Here is a 24926-nt window from a genome sequence, read left to right on the forward strand (position 1 = left end):
CCCCCCCCCCCCCCCCCCGCATCCCACCCCCCAATCGCTCGCGGCTCTTCCCCAGGCTGCTGGAGGTGTCGGAATGACGTGACCGCCGCGCCGCCGCGATGCCGCCTGGGAGTTGTAGTTCCGTGGACCGTGCGGCCTCCGGTCTGTCTCCCGGACCCTCATTGTGAGCTGCCGGCTGAGATAGGACCCGATGGACGTCTCTGGGGGAGGAAAGCGAGGTGTCGGGTTCTCCTCCTGTATCTGGGGACGCCGAGAGGAAAGGACCAATGGTTCCCCACAGATAGTGAGGACCACATTCTGTGGGGAGAGAGGAGTGGGACCCCAAGATGGGGGTGGTGGATAACGCACGCGCTTAGGAAGCCGAAATCTAGGAGCTGAGTGAATGGACAATGCCGCCCCGAGCCCGAAACGCAGCTGGACCGGGGAGCTGGGTGACCCTCAGAGGCCCCCGCCCGAGGCGCACTCTGGGAAATGTAGTCCGTTCTGGGCCCGGCGCTGTGGGAGGCGGCGCCCTAAACTTTGAGGGAGCCGAGGGTGACGCCTGCGCGCCGGGCGCTGGGATTAAGCAAAGGTAAGCGAAGGAACACGGACCTACCCATAGTGTTTACTGTTCCTGGGAATGTCACCGCCGCCTCTGCTTGTCCCTCCAGCTTTGGGCGAGGGGACAGGAGGGAGTTTCCTCTGCCACTGCGGTTTGCGCTCTGCAGAATCTCCAACAACCCCTAATAGGAATTTCAGTTTGGGGGTCCTAAGTGTGCATCTATGCTAAATGCATCGCACAGACAGTATTGTTAAATCTTCACCGTTTCACAGATGACTCAGAGAAGCGAAGTCACTTTTACAATACAGAATTATAAATGACAAAGCAAGAGTCAAAGGCAGTTTTTAAAATTCAACCACCACCATGATTTGGGGTTGATAAGGGGAGGGATGGAAATTAAAAAAGACTGAGTAGCCTGGTGCCTGTGGTTCACATCTGTAATCCTAGCTGCTTAAGAGTCTGAGATCTGTAGGATCACAGGTCAAAGCCAGTCCAGGCAGAAAAATCTCATAAGACTCTTATCTCTGATGAACCACCAAAAAGCCACAAGTGGAGCTGTGGTTCAAGTGGTAGAGCACTAGCTAGCTTTGAGCAGAAAAAGTTCAGGGACAGCATCCAGGCTCTGAGTTCAGATTCCAGGACCAGCAAAAAGAAAGAAGAAGAGGAGGAGTAAAAGGAGGAGGAGGAAGAGAAATCAAGGTGGCAGTGAGAACATGTAGAGAGAGATGGGGTGTCGGAAAGAAGAAGAAGAAGAATTTTATGGCTGAGGATGTAACTCAGTGGCAGAATACTGGCTTAAGTATACATAAGGGGGGCTGGGAAGGTGGCTCAGTGGCAGAGTGCTTGCCTTGCATGCATGAGGACCTGGGTTCAATTCCTCAGCACCATAAGCAAAAAAGAAAAAAAGCTGGAAGTGGCACTGTGGCTCAGGTGGTAGAGCGCTAGACTTGAGCTGAAGAGCTGAGGGACAGCGCCCAGAGTTCAGGCCCCATGACCAGAACCAAAAAAAAAAAAGTATTCATAAGGCTCTGGGTTCAAACCACAGTAACAGAGGGGTGGAGGGAGGGAGAGAGATGACAGTTAAAGTAGAGACACCAGGGATGTGTGAGAAGAGAAAAGGCTATATGAGGACACCGTAAGGATGTGACCATCTGCAAGCCATGGAGAGAGGCTTCAGGAGAAACTGAATCTGCCAACACCTCGCTCTTGGACTTCAGAACTGTGAAAAAAATACATTTTAGTTGCTGACACCACCCAGTCTGTGCTGCTTTGGTACGGCTGCCCGAGCAGACAAATAGGGCCTCCAGTGCTATAAATTCAGATACCAATTTAGCCTGGAGGGAGAACTATGATTTGACGTGGGGGCTGTGGCTGGGCCTGTCCCCAAGCTGTTCCCATCATATCAGAAGCACCTGGTTCTGGCACATAGACTTAAGCAGCTCAGGCCTCAGTGGTGTCTCACTCACACATTTTTATGGTCTGTGTGGTGGTGGTAGGGTTTGAACGTGGGTCCTCACAAGTGCTAGGCAAGCTCTCTATCACATGAGCCATGCCTCCAGGCTTTTTTGCCTTTTTTTTTTTTTCAAACAGTCTCAGGCTTATCTTTCTATGTATGCTTTCTGTAGGATAGCAGACATACATCACTGTAGACTGCATCTCCAAAATAAGCAGGCAAAAGCAGGGGTGGAGCCATGGATCAAGTGTTAGGGTACCAGCTGAGTCAGCAAGCAGTATAAAGTCCCTGAGTTCAAGCCTCAGTACTACCAAAAGAAATTAATTCACCAAGTAACTAATCCATTCTATATTTGGAGTACAGTTTTATCATTTATGAATGTCTCAAACTTTAGAAGTACCCTTTTATTTTTTCTAGTGCTGGTAGGAGAGTTTGAACCCAGGGCCTGATCACTGGCCCTTAGCTTTTTCACTTAAGATTAGTGGAGTGTTCTACCACTTGTGCCACAGCTCCACTACAAACGTTTTAATGACTAATTGCAGACAAGAGTCTCATGGACTTTCCTGCTCAGGCTGAATTCAAATTGCATTCCTTAGATCTCAGTCTTCTCAGTAGCTTGGATTACAAGCATGAGACACACGCACTGATCCTTACAGTGACTTTTTTTTTGTCCTGACAAGGCCCTTCACAAGGAATCCTGAGATTGTGAAAAACCACAGACCACATTTTCACCTGGATTCTTCACTGAGCTCACCCCCTGCCTACAGTCCCAAGTCGTCCTCTAGGAAAACCCAAAGCACACATCTGTCCTTCTGTGCGTGAGGAGGGACTAGAATGTTGCAATAGTCTCTGCCCAATTCCTGCATATAGCAAGTGTGGTAATAAATCTCCTTTCTCTCACTTTTACCTCCACTCCTCTGTGTGTGTGGCGGGGGGGGGGGGGGGTGTTGGGGTGTGTGTGTGTGTGTGTGTGTGTGTGTGTGTGTGCTGGTACTGGGCTTGAACTCAAGTACTCATGCTCTTGCTTGCTTTTTCTCTCAAGACTAATGCTCTACCAGTTGAGCTACACCTCCACTTCTGGCCTTTTTTTATGGGTTAAGAGGAGGTAAGAGCCTCTCTGATTTGTCTGCCTGAACTGGTTTCAAACCTCAGTCCTCAGCCTCCTGAGTGGCTAGGATTACAGGCCTGAACCACCAATACTAAGCCCCATACTCCTCTATTTAATGGCATCTTAGAGGGAATTGCTAGACCTGAAATCTTGGACATCCAAGAGTTGGACATCCAAGGACATCTAGATTTGTATTGACTCAATAAAAGTTCTGAATGTTGAACTGACATTGGCCTCACAGTTGACCAGGAAATCAAGACGCTGCCTGCATCTGCCATTCACCCTGCTGGGCGCTGGGAACAGCCGATGGACATCTGGAGACAGGAGGGTATCAGGAGACATGGCAGCCACACTGGGCTGCACAGGACAAGGAGGACAAACAGCTGGGTTAGGACTGAGGCACTCAGACACGAGAGGATGCCACAGCTGGGCCCTCAGGACCAGAACTGAGGAGCCTCAGGCAGCAACATTGCAGAGAGGAAGATTCTATGAAGACCAGGTGCTGGTGACTCACGCCTATAATCCGAGCTACTTAGGAGGCTGACATCTGAAGATCACAGTTTGAAGCCAGCCTGAGGGTGGTAGGGAGAGGGGACAGAAACTCTTGTGAGACTCTTATCTTCAAAGAACTGGCAAAAAGCCAAACGTAAAGGTGTGGCTCAAGTTGTACAGTGCCAGACTTGAGCGAAAGAACCAAGCAAGAGTGCTGGGACCTGAGTTCAAGCCTCAGTAGTGACACAAAAAGTAAAAGTTTAAATGAATGAATGATAAGTAAGGATGGATTCTCAGAGCTACTCTGCCTATAGGCTCTGTCTACAACACTCAGTGGTGTATATGCTCCTAGCTATCCATCAGCTCCAGCTCCATACACACACATCCAGATAGGGTGACCACTTGCCCCGCCCACACAGGGCAACTGACAGGCATCTCTCTCTACTGATTCTACTGGAATGAAGAGAGGGGTGGAGACATCAAGAGGATCTTAAAGAAGCTGGGAGGAAATCCAACTCAGAGGGAAGAAGGACAGCAGAGCTGACCTCTGAACTGACCAGCCTGGGAACAGGGCTGGAGTCAAAGCACACCTCCACAGAGCTCAGAACTGGAAACAGATATCATCATGGAGGCCCACTCAGCCCTTCCCCACAGAGGATACATACCCTGGCAGGGGCTTCTGCTCACAGGTGAGGGGAGGATTTCTTGAGGGAGGGAGGGCAGGAGAAAGAGAGCACAGAGATCTGCTGGGCTCTTCTGTGAAGGGCAGCAACTGACAAGAGACACAGAGCTTCTATGTGGAGCTTAAGGGAACAGAACGTAAAGAGAGACAGAGGCCAGGCACAGGCTCACGCCTGTAATCCTAGCTACTCAGGAGGCTGAGATCTGATGATCTCGGTTCAAAGCCAGCCAGGCAGGAAAGTTCATGAGACTTTTATCTCCAATTAACCACCAGAAAACTGGAATTGGCTCTGTGGCTCAAGTAGTAGAGGGCTCGCCTTGAATTGAAGAGTTCGGGGACAGCAGCCAGGCCCAAAGTCCAAGCCCATGACAGACAAAAAAAAGGGGGGGAGCTGGGAGTGTGGCTCAGTGGTGGAGAGCTTGCCTCACATGCATGAAGCCCTGGGTTTTATTTCTCAGTACCACATACACAGAAAAAGCTGGAAGTAGCGCAGTAGCTCAAGTGGGAGAGCACTAGCCTTGAGCAAAAAGCAGCTCAGGGACAGTGCTCAGGCCCTGAGTTCAAGCCCCAGGATTGGCAAAGAGAGAGATGGAAGTGGGGCTTAGTCAGATATAGAAACTTCTCAGTGAACTTGAATTTCTCTTTATTTATTGTTAGTTATTATTCTTTTGTTTCATTTGTATGTTTATTTATTTATTTTTTTTTTGTCGGTCATGGGGCTTGAACTCTGGGCCTGGGTGCTGTCCCTCAGCTCTTCAGCTCAAGGCGAGCGCTCTACCACTTGAGCTACAGCGCCACTTCCAGTTTTCTGGTGGTTTATTGGAGATAGGAGTCTCACGGTCTCTCCTGCCCGGGCTGGCTTTGAACCACGATCCTCAGATCTCAGCCTCCTGCGTAGCTAGGATTACAGGCGTGAGCCACCAGCGCCTGGCTTATGTTTATTATTTTTTATTATCCTGGGGCTTGAACTCAGAGCCTGGGTGCTGTCCCTGAGGGTTTTCTTTTGTTGTTGTTATTTTTTGTTGTTTTTGCTCAAGGCTAGCAAACTGCCACTTGAGCCATAGCTCTGCTTCTGGTATTTTTAGTGGTTAATTGGAGATAAATGTCTTACATGGCTGGGCCCCAGTGACTCATTCCTGTAATCCTAGCTACTCAGGCAGCTGAAATGTGAGGATGGAGGTTCATAGCCAGCCTAGGAAGGAAAATTGGTGAGATTCTTATCTCCAACTAGCTACCAAAAAAAAAAAAAAAAAAAAAAGCCAGAAGTGGAGCTGTGGCTCAAGTGGAAGAACATTAGCCTTGAGTTTAAAAAAATAATAATAAAGCTCAGGGACAGCATTCAAGCCCTTAAAACCAGGCTGGCTTCAAACCACCATCCTCACATCTCAGCCTCCTGTTAGCTGGGATTACAGGCATAGCCATCAGCACCGGGCTGGTCTCAGTATTGATGGGTTTCTCTCTCTTCCCTCCCAGCCTCACTTTTAAGCCTCTGGCCCAGCTCACTGCTGAAACCGTGCCCCCCATTGTTGCTGAAGGGGGCACCGTGCTCCTGCATGTCCACCACCTGCCACCGAATCTTTTGCCTTTCGCTGGTTCAAGGGAGAAGAGACCATCCACAGCCATCACATTGTCTTCTTTCTGCCAGCAAATGGACAATCCAAAACAGGTCCTGCCTACACGGGCAGAGAGATCGTGTTCTGCGATGGCTCCCTGGTATTCAAGAATGTCACTTGGAATGACACTGGGATCTACACCCTACAAATCATACAAGAGGACTTGTGGAGTCAGACGGTGTCTGTGGAGCTCCGTGTAGCCCGTGAGTGATTCTCATGAGCTCTGGGTGCCAGGAGAAGTAGATGCACTGAACACACAGGCTGGCGGGCCTACACAGAGTCTACCTCTTATTCTGCAGGATGTGGCTTTGTTGGGGTTTGGGTATTGAAGGGAGGACTCACTGGGAGCCAAGTCCACCCCTCCCCCCAGATTTGTTACAGAGGGCACAGAGGGACGGTCCACAGGCCACAGTCCCACCGTCCTAGAGAGGGTCTGAGTTCCCAGAGGGCAAAATGGGAGAAAAGATGTCCCTTAGTGGTCCCTTTTCCAGAAGGAATTGTGCCCCAAGTATTGTCTTGTGGGTCATAGAGACAGAAGCTGATTGTCAGATACTTACTTGCCCAGAAAATACTGAGAGTGTTCATTTTGTTTTGCTTTGTTTTAGTACTTCTGAGGCTTGAACTCAGGGCCTGAGCTCTGTCCCTGAGCTTTTTTACTCAAGGCTAGTGTTCTACCACTTAATCCACAGTTCTACATTAGGCATTTGGGTGATTAACTGGAGATGAGTCTTATGGACTTTCATGCTCAGTCTGGCTTTGAACCATGATCTTCAGATCTCAGCCCCCTAAGTAGCTAGGATGACAGGTGTGAGCCACCAGTGCCCCATTGGAGTTTGTCAGGAGAGAGGAAAAGCTCAACTCCTCCCCGTTCAAGTTCACTGGCCAAGACATTTTGAAAATTGATGTTAATATTTATGTCAGGATGAATCTTGAGATTAACAAAACAAAACAGAACTGGGATTTTAAACATATCCTTAGCCACTAACCTCAGAACTTGCCAAATGAACCCTGCAGACACTGGGGCCCTTGGAACAGTGTTTCATTCATCCAAGGGTGTCTGAGCCTATCCCAGGCCCCAGGGCCACCACAGAGACCACAGCGTCCCTGTCCCCACCGATCTCTGCCTCTGCAGGCAGCAAGACCCAGCATCTAGAATGGGAGGCCAGGGGGTAAGAAGAGCCACAGAGGAGATAGAGCAGAGAGAGGGGAGAAAGTGGAGCCCCAGGTAATCTAAAGGAGAGGGTCAGGGAAAATGTCTCCCCAGGACACTCCGAGTGTGAGCAGGAGGTGAGAGGGCAGCCAGGGGTGAGCCGTGAAGCCCTCTGGGAAAAGTACTGCACACAGAGAAGGGGTGGCAAGTTCAGGGGCAGTGAAGAAATGGAGGTCATGTTGCTGGCAGAGCCAGTAGGAGACAGACTCTCTCTTTCTCTCTCTCTCTCTCTCTCTCACATACACACACATACACACTATGGCAGGAAATTGAAGACAACTTCTCTCAGGGCTCAGAGCTCTATTTTCCATCCGATATAGCAATCTCACTAATGAATGATGGATTTCTCTCTTCTCTCCTAGCCTTACTTTCATCAGTCCCGAAGCGGGTCGGCCTTGCCAAGCTCACTGTTGAAATGATACCGCCCTTGGTTTTCAAAGGAGAGGATGTTCTTCTCCGTGTCCACAACGTGCCAAGGAATGTGTTAGCCTTCTATTGGTTCAAAGGAGCCAAGATTGACCACACCCAAGAAGTTGTCTTCTATTTGGCCTATGTTAGACAATTCGGCCAAGGACCTGCATCCAGTGGCAAAGAAAAATTGTACCCCGATGGATCTTTGCTGTTGAGAAACCTCACTTGGAAAGATACAGGACTCTACAGCCTACAGATCATACAGGATGGTCCTGACATTGACTTGCTGTCCGTGGAGATCCGCCTGGCCTGTGAGTGATGCCCTCCCTGAGTGCCATAAGCCCTGGGTGCTGCGTGGGGTAAACGCAGTGCACACACAGGATGGCAGGCCTGCTTCAAGTCTACCTCGTATTCTCTATGATGTGGCCTTGTTGGGGTTTGAGCAGTCAAGGCAGGACTCACCGGGAGCCAAGACCACTCCCAGAGACTTGTTATAGAGAAGACAGAGGGATGGTCCACAGGCCACGATCCCACTGGTCCGGGGACACCACAGAGATCCCCTAGGGATCTCTGTGTTCCCAGAGGGATAAATAGGAGAAAAGATGTCTTTCACCTTTTGCCAAAGAAAATGAGCCCCAAGTATTGTCTTGTGGGTCATTTTTTTTTTTTTGGTCAGTCATGGGGCTTGAACTCTGGGCCTGGGCACTGTCCCTCCGCCCTTCAGCTCAAGGCGAGCACTCTACCACTTGAGCTATAGAGCTATTTTGGATTTTCTGGTGGTTTATTGGAGATAAGAGTCTCATGGACTTTCCTGCCCAGGCTGGCTTTGAACCATGAACCTCAGATCTCAGCCTCCTGAATTTTGTGGGTTTGAGAATAGAAGCTGCAGGTGGGGCATCTAATCTCCCCAAAAATACTGAGAGTATTTTCTTCCCTTTTTTTTCTTTTTCTTTTCTTCTCTTATTTTCCTTTCCTTTTCAGTTCTTCCCACACACACACCTTTTTCTTTGGTGTGAGTTCTGGAGCTTAGACTTAGGACCTGGGCTCTGTCCCTGTACTCTTTTGCTCAAGTGCTCTATTGCTTTAGCCATGGCACCACTTCCAGTTTTCTGATGATTAATTGAAGATAAAAGTCCCATGGACTTTCCTGCCTGAGCTGGCTTTGAACCGAGAACTTCAAATCTCAGCTTCCTGAGTAGTTAGGATGACAGATGTGAGACACCAGAACCTGGTGAAGGTCTCACTATTGATGGGTTTCTCTCTTGTCCTTCCCAGCCCCACAGGTAGCTGTCCAGTTCCACGCCACCCTTGCCAACATCTTTGTGGAAACTGTGCCGCCCAAAGTTATTGAAGGGAAAGAAGTTCTTCTCCGTGTCCTTAATCTGCCACAGAACATTATGGCCTTTCACTGGTTCAAGGCAAAAGAAGCCATTGACAGCCGTCAAATAGCCTTCTATTTTCCAACTGTCGGCACATCTAAGACAGGACCAGCACATAGTGGCAGAGAGAAATTGTTCTTTGATGGATCTCTGCTATTGCAGAACCTCACTCTGAAAGACACTGGATTCTATACCCTCCAAATCACTCGGACAGATCAGAGGATTGATTTGGTGTATGTGGAGATCTCTATTTCGTGAGTGATTCTCATGAGCCCTGGGTCCAGGGTAGACTGACTATAATGCACACACAGGATATGAGGCCTGCACAGAGCCATTAAGACACACGCACACATACATGCACGCACACACATATGCACATGCACACCTGCATTATATGTATACACATACACACGCATGTGAATACACATGTGCACATGTAGGCACACAAACATGTATGTATGTGCACATAACATTCATAATACACATACACACATGTGTATGTGCACATACATATATGTACATATGCACATACATAAACAGGTGCATGTGCACGAGCACACACACACACATGTACATATGCATGTGTGAACACCAAGGCATGTAAACATACACATATGTATACACACATACATGGGTATATATGCACATGTGAATAGGTGTGTGCATATATACACACATACATACATACACAGACACATATACCCCAAAGCAAGAGATTGAGGACACATTCTCAGGGCTCCATTTTCCCTCCATACCAAGGTCTCAATATGAATGGGGTTTCTCTCTCCTCCCTCCTAGCTTCCCTTTTAACCCTCTGGAAGACACCGATCCCTGCCCAGTTCACCATTGAACCAGCTCTGCCCTTGAACAAGTCGGACATTTTCCTGAAGGTTCACAATCTGCCAGAGAATCTTTTAGCCTTCCGGTGGTTCAAAGGACAAGAAACCATCACCTCCCAGCAAATCGCCTCGTACGTGACAGGTCTTAGAGTTACTATACCAGGACCTGCATCCAGCCACAGAGAGATCGTGTACCCCAATGGCATGCTCCTGCTGCAGAATTCCACTCAGGAGGACCTAGGAATATACACCTTGCAAACTATAAGTGAAGATCTGTGGTGTGAGAGAAAATCTCAGCATATCCCACTTTACCGTGAGTGGTTTTCATGAGCCCTGGGTGCCGAGTAGGGTGAATGCACTACACACACAGGTTGGCAGGCCTGCACTGAGTCTACTTCCCCTTTTTCATGATATGGCCTTATTGCGGTTTGACCATTGAAGGCCAGATTCACCCGGAACCAAGTCTACCCCGTGAGACTTGTTATAGAGAGCACAGAGGAATGGTCCACAAGCCATGATCCCACTGTCCTGGGGACCACCGACCTACTCTAGGGAGGCCTGTGTTCCTAGAGGGAAAAATAGAAGAAAAGATGTTTTTTGGAGTCCTCTTTTTCAGAAGAAAATGAGCTCCAAGTATTGCCTTGTGGGTCATTGAGAACAGAGGCTGCATGTGGGGACATCTAATCTCCCCCCAAAACTGTAAGTGTTTTGTTTGTTTTGGGCCAGTGCTAGAGCTTGAACTCAGGACCTTACACTCTCCCTTTGCTTTTTAGGTCAAGGCTGGTGCTCTACCAGTTGAGCTATGCAAGCACATCTGGCTTTTTGCTGTTTAATTAAAAATAAGAATATCAAGGACTTTTCTGCCCACCATGGTGTCAAACCTTCAATCCTCTAATGTCAGCTTCCTGATTAGCTAGGATTACAGGTGGGAGCCATCCATACCTGCTGGAATTCCCAGGAAAAGCTCAACACTTGGCATTCAAGTCAGTCATTACCATCTACTATATTTTGGAAAGTGATGTTAACATTGATATCAGGGTGGTAAATGAAATAAAAATACAACTGGTGCTTGAAACGTGTCTGTAGCCACCAACCTCAGAAATTGCCAAATAAACCCTGTGGAAGGTGTTCTCTGTGGTAGAGCACTTGCCTTGCATGCATGAGGCCCTGGGTTTGATTCCTCAGCACCACATAAAGCAGAAAAAGCTGGAAGTGGTGCAGTGGCTCTAGTGGTAGAGCTGAAGAGCTGAGGGACAATGCCCAGGCCCAGAGTTCAGGTTCCACAACTGGCAAAAATAAAATAAATAAATAAATAAAAACCCTGTGGATATGCAGGGCCCTGAGAATGCCAGTTCATTCCTCTGTGGGTATCTGAGCCTGTCCTAGGCCCAGGGGCTACCATAGGGAACACAGTATCCCTACCCCCACAGAGCTCCCAGTGGGCAGCAAGACAGAGCAGTGAGGGCATCTAGAAGAAGAGCCAGGGGACAAGAGCCACAGAAGGCATAGAGTAAGGAGAGGTGAGAAAGAGGGGTCCCAGGGATTCTAGAGGAGGGGGTCAGGGAAGGAATCTCCCCAGGACACCCTAAGTGTGAACCAAGGTAAGCCATGAAGCCCCTGGGAAGTTTGTTGCACAGAGGTGGCGGCAAGTTCAGGGGCAGAAAAGAACTGAAGATCATGCCACATGCTGGTGACTCATGCCTGTCATCCTAGCTACTCAAGAGGCTGAGATCTGAGGATCTCAGTTCAAAGCAGCCCAGGCAGGAAGTCCATGAGACTCTTATCTCCAATGAACCAGATAACTGGAAGTGACCCTGTGGTTCAAGTGGTAGAGCACTAGCCTTGAGCTCACAAACAGTGTCTATGCCCTGAGTTCAAGCCCTACAACCAACTAAAAGATTTTTTTTTGTTGGTCTTAGGGCTTGAACTCTTGGCCTGGGCACTGTCCCTCAGCTCCTTAGCTCAAGGCGAGCGCTCTACCACTTGAGCCACAGAGCCATCTCTGATTTTCTGGTGGTTCATTGGAGATAAGAGATTCACAGACTTTCCTGCCTGGGCTGGTTTTGAACCGTGATCTTCAGATCTCAGCCTCCTGAGGATTACAGGCGTGAGCCACCAGCACCCTGCCAAAAGATTTTTGGAAAAAGAAAAAGAAATGGAGGTCATGCTGCTGGAACCAGTAAGACACAAACACACACACACACACACACACACACACACACACACACACACACACACACATCCCTATAGTTTGACACCTGGAATTGGTCACCCTAATTTGGTGTCATTTCCTGCAATGGCATCCATAGCACCCTCCTGCTCCTTGGAGGAAGATGGGGTCTACACAACACCCCAGCACCTCCCCCACTTTCTCCTGGTGATATTTCTGGACTGTTGGAAATAAAAGAACTGGGAGTGCCTGGCGCACCAGCTGTTCTCCTTCGAGTGGTGGTCAGCACCATGGACAGCGCCTTAGGCCTCCCATCTCCAGGCTCTGCAGCAGGGAGGCAGAGGAGATAGTTATCACAGCAGGAAGGGCCACCCATCCCTCCCCTGCCCAAGAAATAGGAGAGGAGGAAGTTCTTACAGGGAGGATCAATTTCTCCTTATGCCTTCTGCCCTGTGTGTCTTCCACACATGGAGGGACATTAGGGCCATGGCTTGTCCACTGCACTTTCCCACGGGGAAGATGGCTGCACCTCCAGCGTGGCCTTGTGGAGAATGAGGGCTGGCTCCAGACGCATGGTGTGGGCCGATCCTGGAAGTCAGGGATCTGGTGTATGGCACTGTGATAAGAATAGGCAAGTCCCTGCTTGATCACCAGCAGTCTCAAATAATGATCAATACATCAGTTAACCAATCATCACCTGAGACTTAGGATACTACCTCTGCCTATCATAGTGATAGAAACTTCTCACAAGTAACTTCTGGCTCCACTGCCTGGCTTTGGAACTACATCTATTAGTCCCAGAGACCACCACCTTGGACACAGTATCCCCCTCCTGAGCCCCAGCTGGGTCTCCGGGAAACTGATCCAAGCTTTGCTTCCTGGACCATTCAGCAAGTTGCTCTAAGCCAAACTTTGTCACCACCCCCAGCCCCTCCAGTCTCGCCTTTATACCGCCCAAGTTTCCCTGTGTCTGGTCCCTGAGGTGTTAACCCCCCTCCACCCCCCACTCCCCGGCTTGGATGGGAAGGTACCTGATTCCCTCTCCTCCTTCTTGAAGAGTTGCTGGGCCCCACAGACTCCCTCATACCCTTCAGATCCTCATTAATCATCTTCAGGGGGGAAAGCCCTGGGAGGAACAGCAGGTTCTAGAACATTCCACGCTCAAGAATCACTCCTGAGCTGGGTGCTGGTGCCTCATGCCTGTAATCCTAGCTACTCAGGAGGCTGAGATGTGAGGATCATGGTTCAAAGCCAGCCTAGCAGGAAAGTCCATGAGATTCTTATCTCCAACCAGAAGTGGTGCTGTGGCTCAAGTGGTAGAGCTCTTGTCTTGAGCTGAAGAGCTGAGGGACAGAGTTCAAGCCCCACCACAACCCTCCCTCCAAAAAAAACAATCACTCCTGAGTCTTCCCCTCCTCAGTAGCCTATGTGTTGAAAGCTATTTACTTTTTTAATTTTTAAATTATTTTTTATTTTCTTTAGTTGTACAGAGTAGTTTTATAAAAAGTAGTTCAGGGGCTGGGAAGGTGGCTCAGTGGTACAGTGCATGGCTTGCATGCATAAGGCCCTTGGTTCAATTCCTCAGCACCACATAAGCAGAAAAAGCCGGAAGTGGGGCTGAGTCTCAAGCGCTAGAGCGCTAGTCTACAGCTGAAGAGCTGAGGGACAGCGCCCAGGCCCAGAGTTCAGGCCCCATGACCGACCAAAAAAAAAAAAAAAAAAAAAGTAGTTCAACAAAGCAGCTTATAAATACAATGACGCTTGATCAACATCATCCCTTTCAACATCCTCATCCATCTTTTTTGTCTCTTTCTTTCGGTACCATGTCTAAAAGGAATCTTTGCTAGCAAGGCACCAGTGGTTCACGCCTATAATTCTTAACTACTTAGGAGGATGAGATCTGAAAATCCCAGTTCAAAGCCATCTGGGGCAGGAAAGTCCATGAGACTCTTATCTCCAATTAATCATAAAAAAGCCACTTGAGCATTGGCTCAAGTGGTTGAACACTAGCTTTTAAGGGGGCAGGGAAGGAGCTCAGGGACAGTGTCTAGGCCCAGAGTTCAAACTCAAAGACAAGAGAGAAAGAAAGAAAGAAAGAAAGAAAGAAAGAAAGAAAGAAAGAAAGAAAGAAAGAAAGAAAGAAAGAAAGAAAGAAAGAAAGAAAGAAAGAAAGAAAGAAAGAAAGAGGAAGGAAGGAAGGAAGGAAGGAAGAAAGGAAGGAAGGAAGGAAGGAAGGAAGGAAGGAAGGAAGGAAGGAAGGAAGGAAGGAAGGAAGGAAAAGAAATCTTTGCCTATACCAGAATTGCAGATATATTCCTGTTTTTAATCTTTTATTATTTTTATTTTTTGCTGGTCCTGGGGCTTAAACTCAGAGCCACAGCACTGTCCCTGAGCCTGTCTGTGCTCAAGGCTAGCACTCTACCACTTGAGCCACAGAGCTACTTCCAGCTTTTTCTGTTTATGTGATACTGAGGAATAGAACCCAAAGATTCATGCATGCTAGGCAAGCACTCTACCACTGAGGCACTTCCAAGTCCCTCCCCTGTTTGTAGAGTTTTTACACTTCAATCTTGTCATTGGATTTATGATCCACTATAAGTTGTTATTTTTTTATCATGTAAGGAAAGATTTGAAATTCCTTTATTGTAGAAGAGTTATACATCTGAGTCTTGATATAATTTTTTTTTTTTTTTGTCGGTTGTGGGGCTTGAACTCTGGGCTTGGGCGCTGTCCCTGCGTTCTTCAGCTCAAGGTAAGCATTCTACCACTTGAGCTACAGTGCCACTTCTGGTTTTCTAGTGGTTTATTGGAGATCAGAGTCTCAGGGACTTTCCTGCCTGGGCTGGCTTTGAACCATGATCCTCAGATCTCAGCCTCCTGAGTAGCTAGTATTACAGGTGTGAGCCAACAGACCCCAGCTTACTTTTGGCTTTTTCCTGTTTATGTGGTACTGAGGAATCTAACCCAGGGCTTCATGCATGTGAAGCAAGCACTCCACCACTAAGCTACATTCCCAGTCCTTGTATAATTTTTGAAAAGACCTATCCCCCCATTGTATTATTTGTTTGTTTGTTTGTTTTTTGGGTCCGGTCATGGGGCCTGAACTCTGAGCCTGGGCGCTGTCCCTCAGCTCTTCAGCTCAAGGCTAGCGCTCTACCACTTGAGCCACAGCGCCACTTCCTGCTTTTTTCTTTTTGCTTATGTGGTGCTGAGGAATCGAACCCAGGGCCTCATGCATGCAAGGCAAGCGCTCTACCACTGAGCCACCTTCCCAGCCCTCCCCATTATATTATTAAACACTAACTTAAATGTTTCTCTTGGTCATACAGTGGTGGTGGTGACTCTCTTATTTTATTAAACTATTGTGAACTGCCAGGCATTGGTGGCTCATGTCTGTCATCTTAGCTGCTCAGGAGGCTGAGATCTAAGGATCACCATTCAAAGACAGCTCAGGTAGGAAAATCTATGAGACTGTTATCTTCAATTAACCATCAAAAAAAACTAGAGGTGGAACCGTGGCTCAAGTGGTAACAGGGGGCCAGCCTTGTGTGACAAGGCTGAGGGATGGTGCCTAGATCCTGAGCTTAAGCCCCAGGACTGGCACAATTAAAAAAAGAAGAGAAAAAAATTAATGTGATTCAAGGAACTAAAGTAGAAAACCACGAGTCAGTATCACCGTGCCAGAAAACATGTGAACATGGACCTGCCCCAGGAAAAGGGGAATTTTTTGGGGGTAGGGGGGCGGTCATGGGGCTTGAACTCAGGGCTTGGGCACTACTCCTGAGCTCTTTCACTCAAGGCTAGCCCTCTACCACTTTGTGGTAGCTACAGCTCCACTTCTGGTTTGGAAATAAGAGTCTCATGGACTGGGGCTGGGAAGGTGGCTCAGTGGTAGAGTGCTTGCCTTGCATGCATGAGGCCCTAGGTTCAATTCCTCAGCACCATATAAGCAGAAAGATCCGTAAGTGCTCCCATCGCAACAATGAGATGTACAAGACGTTACGTTGAAAAACAAACTTTACAGTTTTGGCGGGGGGGGGGGGGGGGGGGGGGGGGAAGGTAGGGGGAAGGAAGGGTAAGAAAGGGGAAGGGGGGAGATAGGAAGGGATGGGAAGGGGAAACAAAGGAGGAGGCAACAATGCTTGATAAGAAATGTACTCATTACCTTGCCCATGTAATTGTAACCCCTCTGTACAGTATTTTCACAATAAAAAATCCGGAAGTGGTGCTGTAGCTTAAGTGGTAGAACGCTAGCCTTGAGCTGAAGAGCTGAGGGACAGCCCAGGCCCAGAGTTCAAGCCCTACAACCGACAAAAAAAAAAAAAAAAAGAGGCTCATGGTCTTTCTTGCCCGGGCCAGCTTCAAACCACGATCCTCCGATCTCAACCTCCTGAATAACTACAATTACAGGCTTGAGTCACTAGCACTTGGTGAAAAGAAGAATTAAAGAGAATAATCACTGGGCATCTTGGCCACCATTGCATGGCTGACTTTGTTGTTGTGGTTGTTGTTGTTGTTGTTGTGGGGCTTGAACCCAGGGCCTGGGCCCAATCCCTGAACTCTTTTGCTTCAGGCTAGCATTCTACTACTTTGAGCCATAGAGCCACTTCCAATTTTCTGGAGGTTTATTGGAGATATGTCTCATAGACTTTCCTTCCTCAGCTGGCTTGAACCACAATCCCCAGATCTCAGCCCCCTGAGCAGTTAGGATGGCAGGATACCAGCTTGAAGTATTGTTTTATTTTATTTTATTCCATTTTCATTAATTTTTTGTTGGTCATGGGGCTTGAACTCAGGGCCTGAACACTGTCCCTCAGCTCTTCAGCTCAAGGCTAGCGCTCTACCACTTGAGCCATAGCTCCACTTCTGGTTTTTCTCGTGGTTAATTGGAGATAAGAGTTTCATAGCCTTTCCTGCCTGGGCTGGCTTTGAATCACGATTCTCAGATCTCAGCCTCCTGAGTAGCTAGGATTACAGTTGAGAGCCACTGGCTCCCAGCCTGATTAATTTATTTTTTAGGTGGGAGGCTGGGACTCAAACCCAGCACCTAACACTTTGCCTCATTGGCCAGCGCTTTACCAACTGAGCCATGCCTCCAGCCCCCGTGTGGCTGACTTCTTCACCCTGAGCCACATTCTCCTGCAGCCACCTTCATACTCATCCTGCCCTACAAGAATAACAGAACCAATGACTAGATACCTTGTAAAGAGTCACACGATCTTGTGATGAGGCCCCCTCAGGCCACAGTGACTTTCTTATTCTGACAAGTCCCCCCTACAAGCAATCTGGAGCTTGGGAGAAACCACAAACCACTTTCCCCTGAATTTCTCACCAAACTCACCCCACCCCTCCACAGTCCCAAGTCTTCCTCTTTGAAAACCCAAAGCTCACGTCTGCCCTTATGTACGTGAGCAAGGACTGGAATCTTGCAAGAACCTCTGCCCAATTCCTGCACGTAGCAAGTGTGGTAATAAATCTCCTTTCCCTCTCACCTCCGTTCCCTTTTTTTTTTTTTTTTTTTGTCACTCAGGGGCTTCAACTCTGGGCCTGGGTGCTGTCCCTCAGCTCTTCTTCCACTTGAGCCACAGCGCCACATCCGGCTTTTTCTGCTTATGTGGTACTAAGGAATCAAACCCAGGGCCTCATGCATTCTAGGCAAGCACTCTACCACTGAGCCACCTTCCCAGTCTCTCTCTCTACTTGAACTCAAGTACTCATGCTCTAGCTTGGCTTTTTTGCTCAAGACTGGTGTTCTACCTGTTGAGCTACACCTCTACTTCTGGGGTTTTTTTTGGGGGGGGGCTGTTAAGAGGATGTAAGAGTCTCTCTGATTTGTCTGCCTGAGTTGGCTTCAAAACTCAGTCCTCAGATCTCAGTCTCCTGAGTGGCTAGGATTACAGGCCTGAGCCACCAATACCAGGCTCCATACTCCTCTCTCTCTCTTTTTTTTTTTTTTATTTTGTCAGCCATGGGGCCTGCACTCCAGGTCTGGGCACTGTGCCTGAGCTCTTCAGCTCAAGGCGAGCGCTCTACCACTTGAGCCACAGCGCCACTTCCGGCTTTTTCTGCTTATATGGTGCTGAGGAATTGAACCCAGGGCCTCATGCATGCAAGGCAAGCACTCTACCACCAAGCCACCAGCCCCCTTTAATGGCATCTTGGAGGGAGTGGCTGGACCTGAAATCTTGGACATCCAAGAGTTGGACATCCAAGGACATCTAGATTTGTATTGACTCAATAAAAGTTCTGAATGTTGAACTGACATTGGCCTCACAGTTGACCAGGAAATCAAGACGCTGCCTGCATCTGCCATTCACCCTGCTGGGCGCTGGGAACAGCCGATGGACATCTGGAGACAGGAGGGTATCAGGAGACATGGCAGCCACACTGGGCTGCACAGGACAAGGAGGACAAACAGCTGGGTTAGGACTGAGGCACTCAGACATGAGAGGATGCCACAGCTGGGCCCTCAGGACCAGAACTGAGGAGCCTCAGGCAGCAACATTGAAGAAGGGAAGATTCTATGGAGACCAGGTGCTGGTGAGTCACACCTGTAATACCAGCTACCTAGGAAGCCAAGATCTGAGGATAGAGGTTTGAAGCCAGCCTAAGAAGTAAAAGTCTGAGCCGGGCGCTGGTGGCTCACACCTGTAATCCTAGCTACTCAGGAGGCTGAGATCTGAGGATCACAGTTCAAAGCCAGCCCAGGCAGGAGAGACTGTGAGACTCCTATCTCCAATAAACCACCGGAAAACCGGAAGTGGCGTTGTAGCTCAAGTGGTAGAGTGCTCGCCTTGAGCTGAAGAGCTGAGGGACAGCACCCAGGCCCAGAGTTCAAGCCCCACGACTGACAAAAAAAAAACAAAACAAAACAAAAAAAAAAGAAGTAAAAGTCTGGGAGAGTCTTATCTCAATTAATAAGAAAAGGCCACAAGTGGAGCTGTGGCTCAAGTGGTAGAACACCAAAGAGCCTAGCAAAAGTGTCAGGATTAAGTTTAAGTCTCAGGAGCAAGAAGTACCTATAAAAATAAATTAATGGACCAGGCACCGGTGGCTCATGCCTATAATCCTAGCTACTCAGGAGGTTGAGATCTGAGGATCGAGGTTCAAAGCCAGCCCAGACAAGAAAGTCTGTGAAACTCTTATCTCCAATAAACCACGAGAAAACCAGAAATGGCGCTGTAGCTCAAATGGTAGAGTGCTAGCCTTGAGATGAAGAGCTTAGGGATAGCACCCAGTCCCTGAGTTCACGTTTTAGGATTAGCACACACACAATAAATAGAATGAGTAAATAAAATAAAAAGTATAAGGCTAGATTCTCAGAACTGCTGTACCTATAGCCTCTGCCTGCTCCGTGGTATGTATGTTCCTAGCTGTCCATCAGCTCCACATAGCACATATAGGTAGGGTGGCCACTTGCCCTGCCCACCACTGGTGACTGACAGATTCTACTCAAATGCTGAGAGGGAAGAGAATAACAGGAAGAGCTTAAAGAAGCTGGGAGGAAATCCAGCTCAGAGGGAAGAAGGACAGCAGAGCTGACCCCTGAGCTGACCAGCCTGGGAACAGGGCTAGAGTCAAAGCACGCCTCCACAGAGGCCAGAACTGGAAACAGATATCATCATGGAGGTGGAGACCCACTCAGCCCTTCCCCACAGAGGACACATGCCCTGGCAGGGGCTCCTGCTCACAGGTGAGGGGAGGGTTTACCCGGGGGAGGGATGGAGGTCAGGGGAAGGAGAGCACAAAGATCCGCTGGGGTGGCTGGGTGCTGATGGCTCACGCCTGTAATCCTAGCTATGCAGGAGGCTGAGATCTGAGGATCGCAGTTCAAAGCCAGCCCAGGCAGGAGAGACTGTGAGACTCCTATCTCCAATAAACCACCAGAAAACCGGAAGTGGCGCTGTAGCTCCAGTGGTAGAGCGCTCGCCTTGAGCTGAAGAGCTGAGGGACAGCGCCCAGGCCCAGAGTTCAAGCTCCACGACCGACCAAAAAAAAAAAAAGATCTGCTGGGGTCTCCTGTGAAGCACAGGAGCTGACAGGAGACACAGAGCTTCTATGTAGAGCTTAACGTAACAGGACATAAGGAGAGACTGAGGCCGGGCACTGGAAATTCTCACTGAACTGGAAATCCCCCCCCCCCTCTTTTTGTACCAATCCTGGAGCTTGACCTCAAACCTGGGTCCTGTCCTAGAGCTTTTGTGCTCAAGGTTAGCACTCTTCTACTTGAATCACAGTTCCACTTCCATCTTTTTAGTGGTATCTTGGAGATAAGAGTCTCACAGGCCTTCCTTCTCAGGCTGGCTTTGAACCACACAGTGTCCTGAGTAGCTAGGATTACAGATGTGAGCCACCAGAGCCTGGCTTAAACTGAAAATCCTAATGGGATAGGAAAAGCTTAACTCTTCCCCCATTCAAGTTAATCATCAATAGCCATTATATTGTGAAAAATATCGTCAATAATTATGCCTGAGGAATCTTGCAATAAAAAACACAGCTACAGCTTTAACCCAGTCCGTTTCTGGATGCTGGTGGTTCATGCCTATAATCCTAGCTATTGAACAGGCAGATATCTGAGGATTATGATTCAAAACCAGCCCAGGCAGAAAAGTCCATGAGAATCTTTATCTCCAAAGAAGCACCCCCCAAAAAAGCCAGAAGTGGAGCTGTGGCTCAAGTGGTAGAATGCAAGCCTTGAGCAAATGAGCTAAAGGACAGCACTGAGGCTGTGAATTCAAGCCCCAGTAACACAGGGGGGAAAAATGTATATCCTTAACCACCAACCTCAGTAATTGCCAAATAAAGTCAGTGGACATTCAAGGGCAGTAAAGAAATAGAGGTGTACTACCAACAGAGCTAATAAGAGACAGACAGACAGCTGTGCTTGCATGTGCATGCACAGACACAGACACACAGACACAGATACACACACACATACACACATCTCAAGGCAAGGAATTGAAGACACATTCTCGGGCTCCATCTTCCATCCAATACCAAGTCTTACCATTGATGGGTTTTTCTCTCTGTCCCTCCCAGCCTTCTTTTTAACTGTGTGGAACCCACCCAGGACAGCCCCGTTCACCGTTCAACCTGTGCCTCGCATGGCTACAGAAGGAAGCATGGTTACCCTACAGATCCGAAACCTGCCACACAATGTGTTTGCCTTACGCTGGTTTAAAGGAGAGGAGACAGTGGACAGACATCAGATTCTCTTCTATTTGCCCAAAGAGAAATACTTCAAAGCAGGGCCCGCCTTCCGAGGCCAGCAGATCCTGTTCCTGGATGGTTCCTTAATGTTCCAGTCCGTCACAAAGAGTGACATGGGATTCTACACTTTGCAGGTCATCCAGGACAACCTGTGGAGCGAGGAGGCGTCGGTGTTCCTCCTCGTGTCCTGTGAGTGACTCTCACATGAGCACTGGGGGAGGTGAGGGAGGGGGTGACAAGCCACAGAGGGGACATAGCAGGGACAGGTGAGAAGGCAGAGCCCGGGGTCTCAAGAGGAGGGGGTCAGGGAAGGCTCTCCCCACCCCGCCAGGACACCCCGAGTGTGATCAGGGCTGAGAGGGCGGCGAGGGGTGAGCCATAAAGCCCTCTGGGAAGAGTATTGCACACAGAGATGGAGTGACAAGTTGATGGGGCAGTGGAGGAATGGAGGTTGTGTGGCTGACAATGCCAGTAGGAGACAGACAGACAGACAGACAGACCGACAGACAGACAGACAGACACACACACACAAACACACACACACACAGACACACACACACACACACACACACACACACACACATACACACAGACACAGACACACACACACACACACACCAAAGCAGGGGAATGAAGATAACCTTCTTTCAGGGCTCAGGACTCCATTTTCCAAACCAATACTAAAGTCTCAATATTGCCAGGTGCTGGTGGCACCTGTCATCCTAGCTACTCAAGAGGCTGAGATCTGGGGATTGTGGTTCAAAGCCAGCCCAGGAGAAGGAAAGTCTGTAAGACTCTGATCTCCGATGAACCACTCAAAAGTCAGAAGTGGAGTCATGTGTGGCTCAAGCGCTAGCCTTTGAGCAAAAGAAACTCAGGGAAAGCATCCAGAAGCCCTGAGTTCAAGCCCCAGGACTGGCACACACAAAAAATCTCAATATTGGGCTGGGAAGGTAGCTCAGTGGTAGAGTGCTTACATTGCATGCATGAGGCCCTAGGTTCGCTTCCTCAGCACCACATTAGCAGAAAAAGCTGGAAGTGGCGCTGTGGCTCAAGTGGTAGAGCACTAGCCTTGGGCTGAAGAGCTGAGGGACAGCACCCAGATTCAGAGTTCAGGTCCCACAACTGGACCAAAAAAAAAAGAAGTCTCAATCTTGATGTGTTTTTCTCCTCCTTCTTAGCTTCACCTCTATCTTTGTCCAACTGGACCACCCCTGCCAACGTTGCCTTTGAATTGGTGCCCCCCTATGTTTTTGAAGGAGAGGATGTTCTTTTACGGGTCCACAAGTTACCAAAGAGTTCACTGGCCTTTCGCTGGTTCAGAGGGAAAGAGGCTAATAAATCCAATCGCATTTTCTTGTATTTGCTAACCATTGGAAAATGGAAATCAGGACCGGCTTACAGCGGCAGACAGCGGGTGTACCCAGATGGCTCCCTGCTTTTCCAGAACATCACTCAGAATGACACCGGCTTCTACACCCTAGAAATTGTCTCGGAAGATGTGAAGACTGAATTTCTGTCCGTGGAGATCCACCTGGCCTGTGAGTGATTCTCAGGAGCTCTGGGTGCTGAGTGGGGGCAGATACCCTGCACATCCAGGACGAACCACAGGCCACAGTCCCACTGTCCTGGGGGCCACAGAGATCCCCTAGGGAGGTTTGTGTTCCCAGAGGCTTCTCAGAGTCTCCCTTTTCTAGAAGAAAATGAGCCTCAGGTATTGTTTTGTGGGTTATTGAGTATGGAGGCTGTTTATCCCATATCTACTCTCCAGGACTTACTGAGAATATTTTGTTTTTCTTTTTAATTTTTTTTTTTTTTGTCAGTCATGGGGCTTGAACTCTGGGCCTGGGCGCTGTCCCTCAGCTCTTTAGCTCAAGGCTAGCCACTCTACCACTTGAGCCACAGCACCACTTCCGGCTTTTTCTGCTTATGTGGTACTAAGAAATCGAACCCAGGGCCTTAGGCAAGGCAAGTACTCTACCACTGAGCCACCTTCTCAGCCCTTACTTTTCTTTTTGCCAGTCATGAGGCTTGAATTCAGGGCCTGGGTGCTGTCCCTATGCTCTTTGGCTCAAGGCTAGTGCTCTACCACTTTTGAGTCACAGCTCCACTTCTGGTTTTCTGGTGGTTAATTAAAGATAAGAGTCTCACAGACTCTCCTATCCAGGCTGGTTTTGAATCACGATCCTCAGATCTCAGCCTCCTGAGTAGCTAGGATTACAGGCGTGAATCAGCAGTGACCAACTGCTGCTGTTGCTGCTGCTAGTACTGCTACTGCCTCCTCCTCCTCCTCCTCCTTTTACTCCTCCTCTTCCTCCTCCTCCTCCTCCTCCTCCTCCTCTCCCCTCCTCCTCCTCCTCCTCCTTCTTTCTTTTTCTTCTTCTTCCTCTTCGTACAGAAAAAGATTTCTCATGTATCAGTGAAGGGAAGACAATAATTTAGCACATCTTCAACCATCTTAGATATATAGATAGACCTGAGGTTTAGTTTTCTTTGATTCTGTGCAGATACTGGGGCTTGAACTCAGGTCCTGGGCACTATTCTCCAGCATCTTCACTCGGTGCTGTGGCTCAAAAGTGGTAGAGTGTTAGCCTTGAGCAAAAGAGCTCAGGGACAAGCCCTGAGTACAAGCCCCGTGACCAACAAAAAATGTTCATGGATAGCATCCATGCCCTTAGTTCAGTCCTCAGGACTCATGTATATGTGTGTATGTGCATGCATGTGCACACACACACACACACACACATTCACCTCAGGGCATGCCAGTTTAGATAACTTCCCAGGATTCAGGGCTCCAGTTTCCATTTGATACAAAGGTCTCAGTTTTGATTGGTATCTCTCTTCTCCCTCCTAGCCCCTCGGTTAACCTTCTGGTACAACACTACCTTGGCCAATACCACTGTTGAAATAGTGCCACCCAAAGTTATTGATGGGAAGAATGTTCACCTACTGGTCCACCATCTGCCACAGAATATTCTAGCCTTTTGCTGGTTCAAAGGAGAAAAGACGATTGATAGTCAAGTAATTTATTTCTCTATGCCAACCATTGGACAGCTTCAAGGACCGGCACACAGCGGCAGAGAGGTTATGTACCTCGATGGGTCCCTGCTTGTGCAGAACCTAACTCTGAACGACACTGGATTCTACACTTTCCAAATCCTCTTGATGGATTACAGTATTGAGGTGGTGTCTGTGGAGATCTTTGTATTCCGTAAGTGAGTCTCATGAACCCTGGGTCCTGGGTGGAGTAGATGTACTGCATACACAGGCCAGTGGGCCCGAATCAAGTCTATCTGCATGTTGTGGTCTTGTCGGGGTTTGAGCATTGATGGCAGGATTCACAGTGGCCAAGTCCTCTCCCTAAGACTTGTTACAGAGGACACAGAGAGACAGTCCACAGGCCATGGTCCCACTGTTCTGGGGACCACTGAGATCTCCTAGGAAGGTCTATCTTCCCAGAAGGCAAAATGGGGGGGGGGGAGAGGGGAAAGGTGTTCCTTAATAGTCTCTTTTCTAGAAAGAATCATGCCCAGAGTATTGTCTTGTGGGTCATGTAAGAATAAAGGCTGCAGCTGGGCACTGGTGGCTCAAGCCTGTAATCCCAGCTATCCAGAAGACTGAGATCTGAGGATCAGGATTCAAAGCCAGCATAGAAAGGAAAGTCCATGACACTCTTTTTGTTGTTGTTGCTGTTGGTTGTAGGCTTGAACTCTGGGCCTGGATGCTATCCCTCAGTTCTTCAGCTCAAGGCAAGCATTCTACCACTTGTGAAACAGTACCACTTCCAGTTTTCTGGTGGTGTTTTGGAGATAAGAGTC

The 24926-nt window shown here is 48.6% G+C and overlaps 1 protein-coding gene across 1 annotated transcript in view; it reads left to right on the plus strand.

Annotated features, from left to right (window-relative positions):
• Nucleotides 1–389: 389 nt before the first annotated feature.
• Nucleotides 390–24926, plus strand: part of LOC122097359 (carcinoembryonic antigen-related cell adhesion molecule 3-like) — a 29762-nt gene continuing 5225 nt past the window's right edge. Inside the window, 10 exon segments of the mRNA XM_042667788.1 lie at nt 390–571; nt 5750–5862; nt 5865–6092; nt 7462–7821; nt 8786–9143; nt 9649–9665; nt 9745–10041; nt 21013–21297; nt 22290–22649; nt 23963–24319. Of these exon segments, the coding sequence (XP_042523722.1) occupies nt 390–571; nt 5750–5862; nt 5865–6092; nt 7462–7821; nt 8786–9143; nt 9649–9665; nt 9745–10041; nt 21013–21297; nt 22290–22649; nt 23963–24319 (2557 nt within the window).

Source organism: Dipodomys spectabilis, unplaced genomic scaffold, assembly GCF_019054845.1.
Source record: "Dipodomys spectabilis isolate Male_0828 unplaced genomic scaffold, ASM1905484v1 ptg000422l, whole genome shotgun sequence".
Classification (NCBI taxonomy): domain Eukaryota; kingdom Metazoa; phylum Chordata; class Mammalia; order Rodentia; family Heteromyidae; genus Dipodomys; species Dipodomys spectabilis.